This window comes from Heptranchias perlo, chromosome 26, assembly GCF_035084215.1.
Source record: "Heptranchias perlo isolate sHepPer1 chromosome 26, sHepPer1.hap1, whole genome shotgun sequence".
Lineage (NCBI taxonomy): Eukaryota > Metazoa > Chordata > Chondrichthyes > Hexanchiformes > Hexanchidae > Heptranchias > Heptranchias perlo.
In genome coordinates, this window is record NC_090350.1 from 17,108,450 (window position 1) to 17,123,543 (window position 15,094).

The following is a 15,094-nucleotide window of genomic DNA, read 5'->3' on the forward strand; positions in this document are numbered from 1 at the left end:
GGGCTTCCATTCTCACTTGCGCACATGGCCTCGCTGATTGGAACGCACTACTGGAGAAGATTTCAAAATTAAGCAAACAGATGTCGTGGCCAACGCGGTGAATGTATTGATATTTTTCATCCGCAGGATGTGTGGACAGGCTTGCCATGCGGTCGGAGCAAGTTCTGGCCCAATAACGAAAATAATCCACAATTGATTACTCACTGATTTCTGCTCTGTATATATTTTCTACATTAAAATCTGGGATGCCATTTTTTGACTGTATTACTTCTGGAATTTGAGGGTCATATGTAAACATTGTGGAGCACCCTGAGTGCTCTACCACTTTAATGCTGGAATTGGCGACATTTTGTGTAAAGCTCGTATTTTTAAACTATTAGTTACACATTCCTGCCCCTAATCCTTGACCATTCATACTTGTTTTCATGCAAAGACGATCACTACTCAAGAAGAAGCCCCACACCACCCAAGGCAATAAATGTGGCTTTGCCAGTGGCAACCACGTCCCAAAAAGAATAGATGAACAATAACCAGTCGATCTATTCTTGGTGACATGGTTGGTGGAAGATAGTTCAGAATACCAGGAGAACACCATGCTCTTTCCCAAATGGTGCCTCGGGAACCTAAGATCCACTTAAACATGAAGATAATGTTGACGCCTCATTTGAACTATGGCATCTGCAACAATGCAGCACTCCCTCAAAGAGCCAACTTGAATTTCAATGCTAAAGTCATGGAGTGTGACTTGAACCCCTTCTATCGAAGCGGTGAGAATGCTACCTCCTGCATATATGTCAACCTGGAAAACCAGCAGAAGCTGACCAACCATGTTTTAAAAAAAATCATAGCCCCAAAAAAGCTGAATATTAATCTTGTGATATGCAGAGTCAAGAAATTAGACAAAGTTCAGTCCTCTGCTTGGAATTGCAAATCGATTGGGTCCTGATGACATAATTAGACTTGATCTACATATTTAAAACAGGACCCTGCTTCCTTCCTGCTGGTGACCTGCTCAAAAGAGCAGGTTAATATAGGGACACGTGTAGAAGACAGCGGGTTCGGTGGTTGGTAACTGACACCCATTATTACCGCCAGGTAGCGGCAGTTAAAACCGGGGTCCATGACTCTCCGAAACCAACAGCTAATTTTAATCTGCAAATTATTGTGCCTCAATTTAGCTGAATTGTAGAAGTTTGATTGGTTCTGACAGTCTTGAATCCCACCCTCTAATTTATCTGATAGCTCTGACAGTCTTCAGTCCCATCCTTTAAAACAATTTGATTCTAGCAGCTTTCAGTTCTGCCTTCTAACTAATCTGGTTGATGCTGACAACCTAAAATACCAGTGGGAAAAACATTTTTTTTTCTCTTGTGAAATGCTAACAAGCTGACATATGGATTGACATGCTGATGGTTAGCTTGTATGATTGTGAGCAATGCCAACACTGCACTGATTATCATTGGAATTTCCCACGATTATCAGTTTCTAAATTCCCCAAAATTGCCTGAAAATCCTTAACCATGGTTATGACAAAATTAACATGTACAGAATTGGAGCTGTTTGCAAAATATTTTTTTTTAAAGAGTAAAACCGCATTTTATAAAAAAAAACACACATCTGGTCAATCAGTGGGTTCTTATGGGCTATTTGGGAACCTGCCAAAAATATTTTTACAGCAAGACACATTTTTATAGTGAGAGTCTCATTGAATCCTTTGTAAAGAGAATTTGTTTCCTTTTTTAACGCACAGGTGCAGTGCTGTTTGCAATGCATGTAATAAAAGCAATTTATGAGCTTTGTTCAAGAGTATGATGAGCACACTGCTGAAATTTTGAATGTGGAAATGGCCTTGATGCATTTACTGTCTGGAATTTATCTAACTAAGCACGAATGACTGTGTGCATTTTCAAGAGATTTGAGATAAAGGATGGGATAAAAGATTTGTAGGCCCTACACTTATTAAAGTGTTTGCCCAACAGCATCATGTGGAAGCTGGAGTGGCTGTTTGTCACTTCATCCTGTAGATGCATTGCTGCCTTGGAGTACACTCCAGAGTATGTTATCCTTAACAACAACAACTTGCATTTATGTAGCACCTTTTTAAAGTTTAAATAAAATAGTCCCAAGGCACTTCACAGAGACATAATCAAACAAAAATGGACACTGAGCCAAATGAGGAGCTATTGGGTTTTAAGAAGGGTCTTAAAGGAGGAGATGCAGCTGGAGAGGCAGAGGGGTTTAGGGAGGGAATTCCAGAGTATGGGGCCTAGATGGTTGATGGTTCGTCAATTGTGGGGTGAAGGGAAGGGAGATGCATGAGGCCAGATTCGGAGGACCGGAAAGTTCTGGAGGGAGGATTGTAGGGCAGGAGGAGGTTACAGTGATAGAGAAGGACAAGGCCATGAAAGGATTTAAACACGAGGATGAGAATTTTAAATTGAAGGTATTGGGTGACTGGGAGCCAATGTAGATGAGCAAGGACAGGAATGACAGGTGAACGGGACTTGATGCAAGATAGGACAGGGGCAGCAGAGTTAACAATACATTGAAACATACTGATTTCTTACTGTTTTCTGTTTGCCAATTGAAAACAGAAAATTATAGATATGTTATGGCTCCCAAGGTTGAATCACATACGATCATGAGCAGAATTTACTAACTGTAATGATCAACATTATTTATGAATATCAACACAATCGATAAAGAACTTTTAAAAGCCTAGAAGACTCTGCAGATAGTATTGGTGTTCATGTGATTATCCATTTCTGCCAAAATGATGTGGGACTTTATAAAATGGCTTCTATGGTTTCTTGGTTTGTGAGATACAGGGAATAAAACACACTCTACTACATGTAACTCATTTATACAAGGTATCAAATTTTGATTAGATCAGCATTTACATGCTTTGTTTCCAAAATACCACATGCATCGGTTGGCATATGTTTACAGTCTGTTGTGTGCTTTGTGCTGTAAAAAGGGATAGAAAATCATCAGGGATTTGAATTGGGATGTTTACATATGCCTGAATTGAGTTACAATGATTTGCAGCTGGTTTAAAACTAGTAACAAAAGGTGGGCATCTTTACTCTCCAGCACACTGGAGTAAACAAGTATTTACCGTTTAACAACTGTCAATTAAATAAGGCAAAAGTAAAGAGAAATATTTTAAGATATTGATTTGGTAATTCATAATCAGATATTTTTTCCCCTCTCCTTTAAAGGCTTGGTTCTCTCCCGGTCATTCTTAAACAATTGGTCAAACAAATAGGTGATTGCTCCTAAGCCTCTGCTTATGCTACAAGTTTGCGTTGGGGAATAGCTTCTCTTTCTCATTAGAACTCTAGTTGGTATCTCCGATGATGAACCGAACAAGGTCAACATTTGCCATGTTACAAATCTTGAGCAGAAAACAGTGGCCTTCAACTTAATTGTACGTTACATTGATGTACTGGGCTGTTAGGCTATCCAAAGGTCTGCAATTTCTGCTCAAAGTGCAAGTACAGTACCTAGTGTTTTTGCTGTTCTCTTTATCCCCCGCCCCCCACCTCCCAACCCAACATTAAAACCACTTCTCAATTAGATAGACAGAGAACTGTACCCATTGACAGCTCCAATGATGATATTGCCAGTCCTTCATTGAATGTTAAATAGATGCATTTAAATGGTTGTTTTCTTTGCCTCCTCCTCCTAAGACTGTCAAAACTGCTCCTGTGGGAAAGTACCAATGCAAATAATAGTTGAGAAAAAGATTTAAATTTGGGGTTCTTAGTTTGCAAATTTGAATTTGTAACGACCAGATGAAACTCTTTTTAAAATCAGTCTTATTTTTTGTCAACTTCCCAGACCTAATAAGTTATTGATTTTGGATTATTGCTCTTAATTATGTGAGACAGTTGCCTTGTGCCTAAAGATGAATTCTTGTGGGAGTGAAGATAAACTAATTACATTTTGAGCACAAATAAGACATTCATGTTGAGTTAATGTTATAATTAGGCCAGAATTCAAGTTTAAACATTTACAAAATCAAAGCATGCACAGATACTTGCATGTTTGAAGTTGTTTGTTTGGAAGATTGTTTTTTGAAAGATAGATGAAAGTAGTTAAGCAGCTCTGTTATTTCCACTTTGAGTTGGGATAAGAACTTAAGAACATAAAAAATAGGAGCAGGAGTAGGCCATACGGCCCCTCTTTTGAATAATACAATAATTCTTATTGAATGATCAGCCATTCAATAAGATCATGGCTGATCTTCAACCTCAACTTTCACTTCAAACTCACTTTCCCGCCCAATCCCCATTTCCCTTGATTCCCTTAGAGTCCAAAAATCTATCGATCTCAGTGTTGAATATACTCAATAACTGAACATCCACAGCCCTCTGGAGTAGAGAATCACAGATGTGTTGTCCGTTGAATGTTTGGTTTGTTTTTCTTTAAAAAGAATCAGCATGTAACCAAAAAGGGCTTTAACCAGCTTGCGTTATTGTTTACATGGGTTTTCAATACTAACAAATGTGACATTTTGTAGAGATTTATTACTCAAAAGATCAAACTGTGCTGTTAGGTGAAAAACGTGGTTCCTAAAAAAATTCAACCCAAAGTGGGCATGGCTAGTTTCTGCCCCTATCCAGGATGGCTTAACTATGTGCTATAATCATAAATACACATGGTTGACGACATGTTACAGATTAAAATTACTCTCCCTATAGAATAATTGAAAATCATTTGATGGTTTTCTTGGGAGAATCTATTTGTCTCTCACATTATAAACTATAATTGGTAACTTGTAAAGACGTTTTTTGTGACCCTAGAGCACCTTTGTGATGACCTATACATTGAGAACTAGGGGTAGAAATTAATTTTGAGCAGTAGTGCAACACAGGTGGTATCACATCGAACGCCAGTTATACGACTTGCCTGATACTGAGTTCCATTGATTTCAATAGAATTGAATATTGGGCGGGGCCTATAACAGGCAGCCGATGCACTACCGCCCATTTTGCACAACTGGCCAAGACAAATTTCTACCCTTACTGTCTTAAACTCTAATCTTTCATGTTAATTTTGTACTGATGTCACTTGGTTGGTCGTTTAGTTTTACAATTACCAGCCTAAGTTAAATAACTACTTATGTCTGCATTATCCATGTCCCTTATCATTTTGAAGGTCATAATTATATTGCCTTTTCATCGCCGCCTTTCCAATGAAATTACATGCAGTTACATGAGCCTTTCTTAGAACCTTAGGCAGGAATTTTAACCTCCGGGTGATTGGCCGGCAGAACCCGCGGGCCTGATGTCAGGAAGGAGCTGCGATAGGCTCAGCCCATTCCTTGGGCCGGGCCTCTTCAATGGATGCACGAACTGTCAGCCAGAAAAGGGCATCCAGAGGCAGCTCGCCAGGCTCTGGTCACCAAATATTGAGCAGCCTAGAGGCCACTCAAATAAGTAGTTCTGGGAGGGGGTGGGTGAGGGGGGGTCCGGAGGATTTTGTGAACGCAGGAGATGGGGAACACGGGGCAGTGATGGACCAAACTTTCTGTCTGTGTTGGTCACTCCTCCCAGTAGACCATTAAAATAGCTTTGGGGTCGTACATATGCCAAAGGATCCTGATTTCCATGGGGGAGTGGGGAGGGGGGTCATCGCAAAAAAGTGTGATCCTACACTCACTTGTGTCCACACTTTCAAGAGAGCTCAATAATAGCGCCTTTATATATATTTTTTCTTCCTCTCCCTAGCCTGGGCCCACTCAGGTGAAGAGTGAAATCCCCACCAGTACATTGCCTGAGCTCAACTGACTCAGCACAGATGACGGATTGAACTTGGGACAAATAGGAAGATCTGTCTTATCTCAAATCAAGGAAAGAATATTAATGCTGCTCACAGTATGATGTCCTCTACATCATTGAGATCAAACACAAGTTACGTGACTGCTTTGACAAACATTTCTATTCTGTCTTCATGCGTGGCCCTGAGCGCCTTGTGGCCTGTCATCTTAATTCCCCATCCCATTTACCCTCTGACTTCTCAGAGCTTGGCCCTTTACCCTGTTCCAATGAAGCTCAATGCAAACTTCAGGAGCAATATCTCATCTTTCTCCGAGGCAACCTGCCACTCTATACAGCAGGGGTCGCTGGTGATATAGGGGTTGGTCTGTCAGTGTGGGAGAAGTGGGTTGGTGTTTCGTATGAGGGGAGAGACCCTTCATCAAAATGCAGTGCTGGTTGCATGAGGCCTACAGTCCCCTGCCCTGTTGACCTGTTCTTTCTCTTTTTAAGGCTAATGGACCTGCTGTACTTTGTCAGCATCTTCTATTTCAATCTCAAACCTGTTTAAACTCCAGCCCTGATCCACAGGTTTTCTGTATTTTCCATTTCTCCCATTTTCATCAGGTAGGGTTACTAACCCTCCCGGATTGTCCAGAAATCTGCAGGAATAGAAGATGGATCTCTGGCACCGCTGATAGCAACCCGAGAGAAAAATGCTCCGTATTTGAGGTTCACGTCTGTGCGTCTATCTACTTCCCCGCCTCCTGCCCCCAACATCACACCTGCCTCCCCGGCCCTCGGGGCTCCACAGTTTCAGCCAATCCCTGCCTCCCATTTCAAGAAACTGCCTGGAATTTCCCGGAGTGTCTGTTGACGCCATTGTGTCAGCCAATGAGTTGGAGGCTGAGCAGGACTTACAGCAAACAGCCTATTTACTCAACAACAGAGTCTATTTAAACAGCACACTCCAGTAAACAGTCTACAGAGTCAATTATAAAGAGTCTCTATGAACTACAGCAAACAGAACTCATGATCGAAACTAAGCAACATCTTCCGATAAAGGCAGGGTGATTTCTCCACAAAATGCAGTGAGTGGCGGACAGTTACATAATACGAATTATGTGCATAAAATCAACCCCAGTCACTTACAGAAGTGTAGTCTCCAGGCGTGATTGACGGGGGAATTACCCAATCAGATTTAAGTTGATTGGCAAAAGAACCAAAGGCGACGTGAGGAAAAACTTTTTTCTGCAGCGAGTAGTTATGATCTGGAATGTGCTGCATGAAAGGGTGGTGGAAGCAGATTCAATCATGGCTTTCAAAAAGGAATTGGATAAATACTTGAAGGGAAAAAATTTGCAGGGCTACGGAGAAAGATCGGGGAATTGGAATAACTGGATTGCTCTTACAATGAGCTAGCGTGGGCTCGATGGGCTGAATGGCCTCCTCCTGTGCTGTAACCATTCCATGAATCTATGATTCTAATCATCTTGAGAATAGTGGTTTCACTCCATGCAGTTGGAATTTCCTCATAGTAGGTCCTGCCCCCCTATGTAACTTTGTTGGAAGTGCAGTTCTGCCGCACTTCAGGGAAAGTTAGAGTGACAGGCGGAGCAGAACCAGCCACGAGTAAATTCCATGCCGAACTGAGTGAGAATTTGAATTGTCCAACTGAGTGCAGCCTGCAACTGGTAAGCAAAATTATTAATATTAAAAAACGTGAGGACTTTTTTTATGCAATCTGATTTGACTCTTGGTGTATGCGCCAAAAACCCTGTACTCCAAATTGGTCACTGTGTCTAATAAGTGCACCTGTGAAGTATGTTATGTGCCAGGATCTAATTTGGAGTCTGTTCTAATTGTCCACCTAGTACTGTCTGGTTTCTGTTCTGCTCACTATAAAAAAAATTAAAGGAAATAAACTGGTTATGAGGAACAAAAGTTACAGCCATGGAGTTGCCCTAAGTGGAGAGAGCATTACAAATGCTGCAGCTCCTCTCAAATCAGCCTACGTAGATTAATTTGCAGAGTCTGGATTAAAGTGACAGAATTATGTATATTAGAAAAAAAGTCCCTTTCTCTCACATTTTTACGTTCTGAACCTTGTTTATTTTATCACGTATGACATAATTGTAAACCAGCCAGTTACAACAAAGTAGCTCTCTGCAAAAGGAACGTAGGAGCAGGAGTAGGCCATTCAGCCCCTTGAGCATATTCCATTAGATCATGTCTGGTTGGTACTGAGGGTTGTCGACTCTGGACGTATTCCTGGGGATTTGATCATGTGACATTCGCCCGCAGTTTGCAAATGTTATTGTACTGAGCAACCTGTCTGTTACCACCCAGCCCATCCTGCTCACTGAGCAGGTGTGGACAGCTCTATTAGACAAAGTTCCTGCTTCAGGGTTCTGGGACTGCTGTTGTGATTCACAAATCTTTCAGAACAGATGCAGAATAATGCAAAGGAAATGCACTAGAGGCGTCAGCCTGAACCCTTGACGCTGCCTCAGTTTGAGCTGCGGAGAAGACGTTTTTCGAACAGATGGAGTGAATAGTCCTATGCGTTCAAAACAGACCTTTAAACACCCGAGCACGTTCCTGAAACTCTATAGCAAATACTGTCAGCAGTTTTTGTTAGATCCATACATGTGTCTGTACTCCTTTTCAAACAATCCTTAAATACAATAAAAACAAACCTCAAGCTCTAGCTTCTCATAGATACAACTTCTTGATGCTCAGATATACAATACAGTCAATAAGTACCAGCAGGCCTGTTCACTCTTCTGTCCAACTGTAGAAATCCACCTTTCGTAGGTAGGGAAAAAAGAGCCAATCAAAATATAAACTTGCTGCCACAAGGTCCACTGACAAACGTTATTGTGATGCGGAGATGCCGGTGATGGACTGGGGTGGACAAATGTAAGGAATCTTACAACACCAGGTTATAGTCCAACAGTTTTGTTTGAAAATCACAAGCTTTCGGAGCTTTCCTCCTTCGTCAGGTGTCTTTGAGGAAGGAACGGGGAGAGTTTGGTGTTTCTGTCTTGTTCAGTAGTTTTAAAAATTTTTTCAGGCAGTTGGCGTCTAATGGAAAAACAATGCAAGTTAGAGGTCATTCAAAATGTCATCGAACATCATGTGCTCAAACCTCCAGGACACATCCAACCAAATTTGGCATCTGTATCAGCTGGGTTTAGCTGTTCACAGGTCCTTTGTTTCTTTAACGTCTTCTATTCCTTTAATGCTACTCTTTATTACTTGACTGATAAGTGACATCATTCCACTGATACTTTCTCAACATGTTAGTCCATTTTAAAAATATTTTCCCTTTCTCTACACTCTTCCTTTTTCTAATGCTATTAATGTGTTTGTTATCTCTTATTTTAATCTTCAGGTGAAGGGTATCAACCAGAAACATCAACTGTCTGTTCTCTCCACAGAGACCTCTTGTATTTCCACCTTTTTTCTGTTTTTATTTCAAATTTCCAGCATTTGCAGTATTTTGCTTCCTTTTTCAAAGACTATACTCATCTATTTGTATGGGACTTGGATTGTCACTTGAACTTTGTTACTTAAGGCTAGGATGGAAGAGAATCCACATTCCTCATGGGGTCAATGTGCCTGTTATTAGAGAAAGTGACCTTAAGCAATCGCCTCAAGTGTTCTAAAAACAGAAAAGGCTGGAAAGACGCAGCAGGTCAGGCAGCATCTATGGAGAGAGAGAGAGAAAGAGTTAATTTTAACCCCCAAGAATGGGTGGGTTGGCGGAGGGTGGGAGTTGAAAATAGTTGTTTTTTGGGGACTTTGCATTCGCAGTGGGAAGCCTGTACTTTTACGCGTCCACATTAAACCCGGAAGTGATGGTGGGTTACGGTCGCGACCCAAAAAACAACTATTTTCAACTCATATCTGCCCTCAACCCACCCGTTCTTGAGGGTTAAAATGACCCCCAATATTTCAGGTCAATGACCTTTCATTAGAACTCTATTGTTGTGATTTTTTTTATTCAATCACTTGAAGCCTATGGCAGGATGTCACTAGTCTGAATGCTTAGTCATTCTTAGTTGCCAAGCTTTCAGAGTCAGATAGGTGCTATTTATCTTTTGATTGTTTCACTTTCCCAAAGGGCTGCTATGAACTCCAATAACCTGGTCTCATCAGTAAGGGAGATCCCACTGCATGTATCCGTGGTAAGGCCGAGGCAGAGAGAAATATTTGGCTGTTTTTTGAGAGGTGATCTTTTTTTTTCTACCATCATACTGCAGCCTCAGTAGACATGGGCTCATAGAACTTATGTGGTGGTTAGATAGAATATCCCATATAAGTTTGTATTGTGGCCACTAGTCTAGATTTGTAGTATTCGGAGAGTCACCGTGAAAGGTTGATGCTATGGAATGTTAGCTTTGTACCCAAGGAAGTATGTGAAAAGTTCTGTAATCAAGTCAAAAGTCTGCTATAGAAACCTCCTACTGTTCTAATTTTTTTTTACTTTGACAAATAGTAAGCTATAAGCTATAAACCCATTTTGTAGCTGATTGTTCAAGTCACGCCGTCTGATAGTGTTTATTCTTCCGCTATCTGAAGACTAGGAGAACATCAGAAGACTTGTACCATCTCCGGTAATCAATAATATTAATAATGTTTTTTGTTCAACTCTAAGCAATGTTACAATACAAGATATTGTCCGGATAAAGTTACTTTTTCAATTTGTAGGGTACGGGGATGGTATTTGGCGCAGAACACAAGAAAGATCTGGTGAAGCCTTAAGAACGTAATAGGTCAAAATATCTCTTTATCACACTGTTACGAAGATCTACACAATTTATTCCTGAAAAAATGAATATACTGCCCTTATAACAGTACAGCTAACCGATGAGATTTAGTGAATTGGAGAAGGAGAAATACTTATGAAAGTTTTGAAGAAGAGTTTCAAATGATTGGATACCGGATTGTTATTGGGTGCTGGATGATGTTTTATTAATGGTACAACGCTATTTTCCTACAATATTTGCAAAAGGAAGGTCCACATCACTGGCATGTGGGTTACCAGCATCTGCTATTGGGAAACTTAACGATAAACTTTGCGACTTATATTTGTAAAATGTTTAGTCTCACACCTCAGGGTTTAAATGATGCTGACAAACTACTGAAACTCTGCTCAGAGAATGTCATATGAAACCCATGATGTGTTGCTAATGAGCTCCTAGCTATGTCTTGTCAGATATTTATCACATTGGACTATTAATCTCTTCTGTTCATGTCAGTTCTAATCTCTTCTATTCATGGCAGTTCTATCCAAAATTCTGAGATTAAATTTTCTGTATATATATTTGTTCTTAGTAGTGGAATCCTATACAAACATTGCCTCTGTGTTGCAGAGCTGATGCTGCAAACTTGAGAATTATTAACTAAAAATACGGTTTTCAATAAATCCAGGTGTCTGGCAGAGATATGATATTAAGATCAAACTTCAGCATGGAATCCACTGTTCAAAATTCATGAAATGAGCTTGCGAGCCAATTGTTGCACTCTGGGAGCATCAAACTCTGATTGAATTTCTAGCTCAATGCACTTGTGGAAAAAATGTTCACACGAACAATTGATCATAAATATATTTTTTTATCGGTCAGCGTGCTTGGGAGGAAAACTGCAGAGGTCGAAAGTTCACATGCCATTGAATGCTACTTTGTTTACACTGCTTCTGATTACTTGAAAAAATTGTGCCACCAATAGTTTATTTTACAACATTGTTTGGGATCCAAGTTGGAACAAGCAGAGTGCGTTTCCATATTAGTGATCATGATCTTTGGAGAAAAGTCAAACAAATTTTTGTAGCCTTTGCTAAGCCTTAGTTGATTATTAATATTAATCCGATAGCCAAGTGGGAAGGATAAGAAAATGTTATATTGCCCTGGTTTGATTTGATTGAACAAACAATCCAACTAAAGAAAGGGTGACTGACAGCAAGGGGAAACAACAGTAAGTGTTCACTTCATAAGTGTGATGCTTGTGAAACATGTTCTTGAGTCAAGTTCACCTTATAGTTTAGTGCGTAAATGTGCTGCCTGATGTGTTGCTGAGCCAAAGAAACTAGGAAGGCCTCAGGTTGAGTCATCTGTCTGAGCTGAGCTAGCTGATCTGCCACCAGAGTGGTGACATGGCATCACAGTTGACCACAGGGCAACTGGGGAAAAAGGAGAGGAAAAATCACTTTCAGTAATTCTAGTTGGAAAGTGCACATGTCTGAATGCTGGATGAGGATTAGATTAGGTTGGCTGTGAAACCCAACTACAGATGGAGAGCCTGCTGGCACTCAACATCAAGGTTCACATCTCAAGCGTGGCCATTTGGGTGAGGTACCAGAGAGCTGCCAACATGTGCGGAACCTTATCACAACACAATTCCGAACTTTTAAAACAGGAAGGAATGAAAGGGGGAGGGTAAAGGGAAAGAAATATTGAGCCTGTACTGGTCCAATTGTTTGCCTTTCATGATTAGGCTGTTTATGGAAATGAGAGAGTTTGTCCTCTGCCTCTGCCAGCAGCTATAGCTTTGTAGCCAGATAGTCCTATTTAGTGAGGGTCAGTTGGTTCTAAGTTCAGAGGAAATTGCAAATCTTAAATTCAAAACAGCATTTATTAAGGAGTACAATTTAATTTACAGTTTCAATAAGCTGAAGACATGATGTACATCGTCTCTGAAGATTAGCGTAATTGCTTGCTGTGTTTTGTCATTCATATAGCAGCTTTACAAGGGACATCTGTATTTTTCCTAATGGCAGCAAAACTATCTGTCATTTACCCACTGTTTTACTTAGATTTCTGTAGGCTTCACATGTAGCTGTCTCCCAGTAAAGCAGAGCTTGCCAATTCTCTCAGATCCCTCTTCAGCCAAGGATTTGCCAGATCTGTATTGCCCTGGGCCCTGTGCTTTTCCTGTGATCTCATGTGCTCCCACTACCTTCTACAAGTCCTTTTCCTCCCTGTTCTTCCCAGACACTACAAATTAGTTTGTCCAGTTTCTGCATGTTGTTGTTCATTTATGTCTTCACAGAGTAGTCTTTAATGTTAGCAGAGTCATACCATTCACCTCCCAACTTAGCATTCTCCTCCATATATAAAAATTGAAAGAGAAAGAATTTGTATTTGTAGAGCGCCTTGCACAACTTCAGGATGTCCCAGAGTGCTTTACAACCAATGGAGTACTTTTGAAGTGTAGCCACTGTTGTAACAAAAAAAAACACAACAGCCAATTTGTGCACAGCAAGGTCTCACAAACAGCAACAATATATGACTCATTTGTTTTTAATGTTGGTTCAGGGATAGGTATTGGCCAGGACACCAGGAGAACACCCCTGCTCTTCTTTGAATAGTGCCATGAGATCCTTTAGGTCAGACTTGGTTTAATGTTCTCATCTGAAAGACAGCACCTCCGACAGAGCAGAACTCTCTCAGTACTGCACTGAAATGCCAGCCTTGTGTTTAAGTCCCTGGGGTGGAGCTTGAACGCATGACTCAGGGGCAAGAGCGCTACACATTTCTGTGTATTCCCACTGACAATGAGAGTGCAAGACAGTGGTAAGAAAGCATTGGGGTAATTTTAACCTAACCTGCCCAGCAGGCTGCTGGCAGATTTGGGTCAGATGTCCATTTTGCTCCATGTCTGATTTTACTCTCCATTTGAGGTCAATGGAGATTAAAATCAGGTGGGGTGTTAAACAGGCGGACGACCTGATCCCGTCGGTTTCCCACCCGGCAGGTTAGGTTAAGATTGCACCCTATGTTTTCCATTTTCCCACAATCTTTTCATTGGAAGATTATATACATTACCCACGTGCCCACAATCTTATCAACGTGAAACTTATCTGTCTTAAGCAGATAACAAAAGGACGTTGCTGCCATTGATCTAAAATATCCAATCTGTTGCAATCTCACTGTATAATCAGCGAGTTCCCCCCCCTCCCCGCCCCGCGACCCAGCTTGCTCTAAGATGTAGTCATGTTCAATCTAGGGGTCATTTGAAGTTCAGTATTTGCAGAGGCCAGGGATTAAGTTAGCTGTCAGCCACCTTGGTTGGAGCACTGTGCATAGTTCAAGGAGACTAGATTAAAAAAATATTGTACATAATTAAATGAGAGGAAAAATGAATATGCTGCATTCTATTGATATTCCTCCTTTTATGGATTTACTGGAATTGTAATCTTAAAGGTTTTTATTTGAGAGCATGGCTACAGGCAAAAAATTCCATATTCCTTTGATACCAAGTTCTGTGTTTTCAATAAGTAGCGATTTGAAAAGTTCAGACAGTGTGAAGAATCTGTTTGATTTCACTGTTTAAACTCATATCTATTACTATGGAAACGATCACGGTTGACTCCCAGTGTGTCTTTATATTGGAATACATAAATATGTTTGTTATGAAATCAGGGTTTCTGTTGTCCCTGTGACAGAAATCTGATGATGATGTATCTTTAAAGGAAACAATTCTGCAGAATTCTCAAGTTGGTGTGATTACTTGCCACTTTTCACTGTTGGATTGAACTTATAGGATCTAAACGCTGTGTAGACTATTGCTTAGAGAATAATTTGATTGCGTGTTTGAGTTTTCTGATTCTTAGTTATTTTCTTCCCTTATTTAAGGTACCCCTATTCCATATCAATTCCAAGTTGATAAGGAATGAAGTAACGTGCTATTTAGTGGTGGGGCAATTATCTACCATTGGCATTAGAATGTGTACAGAAGCAGTTTACTCCATGCCTGATTCCTGCTTTAGCCAATCTTTTAGAGTTTCTCTTGAATGGCTTGGCTGCGATTGTAAGATGATCTTGCCCTCCCAGCCTATTCTTCTGAGAGATATGAGTGGAGAAATCATCTTGTGGTAGCACTACCACTTTTAGATGTAAATGTAAGCTCCTTCAGTGGCTATCCGAGTTTAACCCGTGAGTAGGTAAGCTCTACTGATCAGAAAGGATAGAGGAGGCTTTTGGTCATTCGGTCTGTGCAGAATTTGATTGTAGGCCCCAGAGCTGAAAAGAAGGTGTTCCACACCCATTGCACCACAGCACCTGACATCTCTAGACTGTAGCAGGTTGCAATCCTCAGCTCAGTTGCTCAATGATGCAATAATTCAGTCATGTGAAAAATAAAGGCAATAATGTGCTTGAGTAAATTTTCACTTTGCTGGCAGATATGCAACAAAATATATTTCCATGCTTATGCAGTTATTTCCTCACCCCCTTCCCCATGATTTCAAAAGCACTGTTTTTTAAAACTATTTTAAATTACAGTTCATGGACTGTAATCGGACAACAATGCAGATGTTAGTTTTT

At 40.5% G+C, this 15,094-nt stretch overlaps 1 protein-coding gene across 1 annotated transcript in view; it reads left to right on the forward strand.

The window, feature by feature from the left end:
- The first annotated feature begins 640 nt into the window (after positions 1–640).
- Positions 641–15,094, forward strand: part of csmd2 (CUB and Sushi multiple domains 2) — a 1,323,345-nt gene continuing 1,308,891 nt past the window's right edge. Inside the window, exon 1 of the mRNA XM_068006939.1 lies at positions 641–767. Within this exon, the coding sequence (XP_067863040.1) occupies positions 641–767 (127 nt within the window). The remainder of the gene's footprint in view (positions 768–15,094) is intronic.